Source organism: Sinocyclocheilus grahami, unplaced genomic scaffold (genome assembly GCF_001515645.1).
Source record: "Sinocyclocheilus grahami isolate Dianchi unplaced genomic scaffold, SAMN03320097.WGS_v1.1 scaffold1135.1, whole genome shotgun sequence".
Lineage (NCBI taxonomy): Eukaryota > Metazoa > Chordata > Actinopteri > Cypriniformes > Cyprinidae > Sinocyclocheilus > Sinocyclocheilus grahami.
In genome coordinates, this window is record NW_015506314.1 from 211,906 (window position 1) to 217,153 (window position 5,248).

Below are 5,248 nucleotides of genomic sequence, written 5' to 3' on the forward strand. Positions count from 1 at the left end.
GTGGACGAAGCGGAGTCCAGCCCGGGGTCGTCACATGTTGTTGCCGCAAGCCCTCCGGACGCTCCTTCATCGAATCCACCGGCCCCGCCGTTCTCAAGCCCGCCGCCTCTGCTCACTCAAGGCCGCCGTGTGTGACGCCGTGTTTCGTTGTGAAAGCAAAACTAATTTGTTTGGCCTTCCAAAAATGGACACGGCTAGAAATCAGTGGTTAAGTTGTATTTACAACACTGTTCCAGAACACTTCAACCCAAATATTCAGATGCGTGCAGCACATTTTATGGAGGACTGTTTGTTGGAAGAGTAGACTACAATGCCAGCTGTTCTGACTCACAGACTGTAAGTACGTTTTTTATATTTAAAGAATTTGCCACCGATGATTCAAACACAAGTTTTGAGCAGTGTACACTAGCGCTTGTTGTTTGTCATTTCTCCGATCACAAATGCAGACATGGTTTTATGTTTACGCGGCGCGATGCGATGCGATGCAACGCAACGCGTAAAAAGACAGTATAAGTCATTATAATCCATAATTATGTCCCCACTGCATGCAACGAATGCCTCGTTTATAATGGGTTTTCATGTTTTTGAATCGTCGCTCCAGCCGGACAGGGCATCATCACAGTATGGTGAGGGGCGTAACATTTCCGTCACACGCTTGAGGTATTCGGCCAATCACAACGCACTGGACATCTGGCCAATCACAGCACACCTCGCTTTTTCAGACCGATGAGCTTTGAAAAAATTGACGCGTTTCAGAAAGGCGGGGCATAGAGGAGAAACAATAATGTACAGTATGTGGAAAATAATGTGTTTTTTGAACCTTAAACCACATAAACACATTTCATTACACCAAATACACAAAATAATGTTCTTTTAAGCAACATCATATGACCCCTTTAATTACAATAAATTGAATATTTTCTTATTCTTTATGTTTTAATATAAATATGGTACAGGATTAACCTATTTAAATCAATGTGATAAACAAGTTAGGTCAAAACTAATCTAAAAGTTGTCTAAAAGTAGTCTGATTATATTATCTAAAATGTGTAATGTAACTGATTACGTTACTGACTACAATTTTTGTCATGTAATTTGGAATCAGGAATAGACTACAATTCGTAAGTAATCTACCCAGCACTGGCAACCACAGTATCACATTTTAAACTACTTAAAACTGCCTAACAGCTGCAACGAATGCATTAAAATACATTAGAAATGCTCAAAACAGCCACTGACCTCTCAGAAAAACCTACCAACAGCATTGCATACACTAAAAACAAAAACAAAAAACCTAGCAACACCATAGCAACTGCTTAGAACACCTTAGAAACCACCTAGCAACACCCTAGCAACCAGTGAGACCATTGTAACAACCTCACAATGTCTTAAAGATATACACATCTAATTTTGATCATTGTTAGAACATTCAATTATCTATAACGATGAATGTCAGAGAGACATAATCTTCACTAACACCCTCCGTTTGTTCTGCTGTCTCTGTAGGAAGCGTTTGTCTTGTTCAGAATCGTCTTTCATTGAATCAGACTCCAGTCCTCCCGGGGCGCGCCGGCGTTTCTCAGCGCTGATGGACACGCACCGCTTCGCTTCTCCACTAGAGGGAGACGGTGACGCAAACACACGTCAAACACCCATCAAAACCAGGGGCTCGTCACTAGAGGGCGCCAGCGTGCCCGTCTGCTCCGGACTGGTGGAGTCCAGTTATACGGCATCAGTGGGACCTCCTGGAGGTTATTTGGTTTTCGCAATAAACATAAATAGAATACTTTCATACATTTTACTGTTGTGTTCCTGGGTGTCAATCGCTCATTGTGCCTGCCCAGTGATGTCTCACATTTTATGCTTTATCTTCCTGTTTCTCAGATAAACTCCTGCGGCCTGCTGATGCCACTCCCGCGGTTCCTCTGCACATGCCAGACTCGTTTGGGCCTCGCATCGGAAGTGACCTCGTCTTACGAAGAGCACGACATCATCAGATTCCGACCGACAGCGAGAAACGTAGCGCGACTCGCTCTGGAACCAAAGTCATAAAGTCAGCCTCTGCCACGGCCCTGTCTGTCATCATACCTGCAGGTGAGACGATTTCATTATTATTATTATAATTAACAACAACCAAAAAAAATCACAGCACTTCAACATTAAATTATTCGAATCGAGAAATTATTCTGCATTGTGCGGTTAAAAACTAGCCTAGAGCGCCATCTGCTGTTAAAAAATAAGCTCAGAATCGATTCAAGAGAGAATCGCGATGCCTTCGGAAACTCTCAGAATCGATCCACGAATCGCGATGCACCGATTTATTGTCCCAGCCCTAATAAATACTAAATCAATTTTTTTTTAAGAATTCTTATATATTTTTTCATGCAGATTTTTAAGAAATAAATACTTAGTGTATAGTAAGTCTCTGTAAGTGTATTTTAAGTTTAAAAATGTCAACAACTCACAAAATTGAAACACTACTTTTCATACACTATAGTATATACACTATAAATGCCATCAACCGATAATAAAAAAAACGGTTTTCTTTTTTAGTTTTTGTATTATTTGTGTATACGCTCTATAAAATCGTAGTTTATGTTTAATGTATAATAAAAACAACATTAATTGTACATAATTTGTACATTAATTGAAGAATTGTTTCTAGTCAAACATTATCAAGCATTTCAATATGCGTGGCATTGACGTGATCTTTTGTAATATTATGATGTTTGGTTTCATAGTTGAGCAGCATGGTACGTCACCACTAGCCAGTCCCATGTCTCCTCGCTCCATCTCCTCCAATCCCTCGTCTCGTGACTCATCTCCCAGTCGTGACTACTCACCTACCGTCAATGTCCTGCGCTCACCAATCACCATCCATCGCTCTGGAAAGAAGTACGGCTTCACCTTGCGCGCCATCAGAGTCTACATGGGTGACAGTAACGTCTACAGCGTACATCACATGGTCTGGGTATGGACACATTCTGGAACATTCTTCTCATTTATAGCTAAAGAATGTGTTACATGTGATGATTGACATTGCTTTTGTCCAATCACAGCATGTTGAGTGTGGTGGGCCGGCCCAGGAGGCAGGGCTTTGTGCTGGCGACCTCATCACCCATGTGAATGGGGAGTCTGTGCACGGATTGGTGCACACAGAGGTGGTGGAGCTCATTCTGAAGGTACGGGCATCACAAACACATCTGACTGCTACTTTCTAGAGATATTACTAAACAAATTTAACACGGTTCACTGAATTTTCAGAGTGACAGCAAAGTAACAGTAACGACCACTCCATTCGAAAACACGTCCATAAAGATCGGACCAGCAAGGAAGCTTAGCTACAGAGCCAAGATGGCCAGACGCAACAAGAAGTCAGCCGCAAAAGATGGACAAGAGAGGTCAGAAAAAATGAATAACTTCACATAAATATAGATATCATCTATGTAAATGCTTTACTCATGTGCTTTACTCTTTCTCTGTCTGCAGTAAGAAGCGCAGCTCTCTCTTTCGTAAGATCACGAAACAGTCCAACTTTCTTCACACCAGTCGTAGTCTGTCCTCTCTGAATCGCTCTCTCTCGTCTGGAGACAGTCTGCCTGGATCGCCGACACACAACCTGTCTGCTCGCTCGCCCACGCAGACGTACCGCTCTCCTCCAGACTCCGCCTACCTCGGTCAGAGCTCCTCCCACTGCTTTATGATCTATTAAAAATGCCTGTCAGATGTGGAATCTCATTGGCTGATTTGGTGGTGTCATTTATGCTTGTTTACACTTTTAGTAAATGAATATTTATAGACCAGCGTTTTCCAATTAAATGCCAATGCTAAATTATATATTCAACAATATTATTAATAAACAACTAAATAAATAATTAAACAATATTATTTTATATAAATTGTGTTTTTTTAATGTGTAAATAAAACAAGAAATATATTTGATCTTGTCCAAAATGTTAATAATATTTGTATATAAATCTATTATTTATTATATGTGTTATTTATTATGTGTTTACTTGCATTTTACTCAGTTAAGCCTAACTGACTGAGACTGTGCATGTATGCAGATGCAGGTGCAAAACAGTATAGTCTTGTTTTATATATTTAAAATGCATCATAGCAGTACAGTACTCAAGGTGGCGACAGAGTTACTGTTTAGTGTTTGTAATTATTACAACCCTTGCAACCGTGCTGAGAATGCCAAGCGTACATGAATATCACTCATTATGTGCCTCACAGAATCCAGTGTCTCTGAAGGCCAAGTGTGTTGCTAGAAGCATTTGTTCATGTATATATTCATATACATATAATGCATGACATAAGTATGATTCGGGCCTAAGTTTTCAAGTAGCTGAACAATTTCAATAGTTTTATGCTAGTTATAGACATGCACAAATGTCTGGTTACAAAATAACACCTTTCTAGAGAACAAAAATATATGTGTAAATGTGTAACATAATTAAAACTTTCTGCCTCATAGCATGTACTTGAGTGACATTTGAGCTACTGAAGATAACATTTCTGTCTTTCTGTCACCCTCTTTCCTTTCCAGCAGACGTGCGTTGAAATGACCTAAATTAGCCTTTGATATTTGGCTTCAGTCAGTGTTGGGTTTTTTGACTGATTGTGTGCCCTTTTCATGTTTCTTTGAGGTTCTGACCCGTTCTGTCCTTGTCCTCTCAGGCACCTCGTCTCAGAGCAGCTCACCGGCGTCCAGCACGCCAAACTCGCCTGCGACATCTCAGCACATGCGGCCGAGCTCTCTTTACGGCCTTTCGCCCAAACTCCACCGGCAGTACCGTTCTGCTCGCTGCAAATCCGTCGGGAACATTCCTCTGTCTCCGCTGGCCCACACGCCATCCCCTACTTCGTCTTCCCCGCCACCCATCGCTGGGCACACTGTCGGCAGCTCCAACACTACTCAGGCCTTCCCCGCCAAGCTCCACGCCTCTCCTCCAATCACACGCCCCCGGCCCAAGAGCGCAGAACCGCCCCGTTCGCCTCTCCTCCAAAGGGTGCAATCAGCCGAGAAGCTCGGCCCGCCCCCTCCGCCTTCATTTCCATCCTCCACTTCTTCCGTGGGCTCGGACCGAAAAGGAGGGCTTTGCGTGTCCATGAGGAAGCATGGTTTGGAGGTTGTGCATGCCGAATACCGCCGGGAGTCGTTCCACTGTGAATATGCCCTCCAAAGCCTGATGGAGATCGAGGGCGAGAACACACCCGGGGCTCCGCCCTCTCCACCCGACCA

The 5,248-nt window shown here is 42.7% G+C and overlaps 1 protein-coding gene across 1 annotated transcript in view; it reads left to right on the top strand.

The window, feature by feature from the left end:
• Positions 1–5,248, top strand: part of LOC107567212 (microtubule-associated serine/threonine-protein kinase 1-like) — a 46,161-nt gene that overhangs the window by 32,167 nt on the left and 8,746 nt on the right. Inside the window, exons 21-27 of the mRNA XM_016252853.1 lie at positions 1,507–1,751; positions 1,885–2,094; positions 2,742–2,971; positions 3,060–3,182; positions 3,265–3,401; positions 3,490–3,677; positions 4,684–5,247. Of these exons, the coding sequence (XP_016108339.1) occupies positions 1,507–1,751; positions 1,885–2,094; positions 2,742–2,971; positions 3,060–3,182; positions 3,265–3,401; positions 3,490–3,677; positions 4,684–5,247 (1,697 nt within the window). The remainder of the gene's footprint in view (positions 1–1,506; positions 1,752–1,884; positions 2,095–2,741; positions 2,972–3,059; positions 3,183–3,264; positions 3,402–3,489; positions 3,678–4,683; position 5,248) is intronic.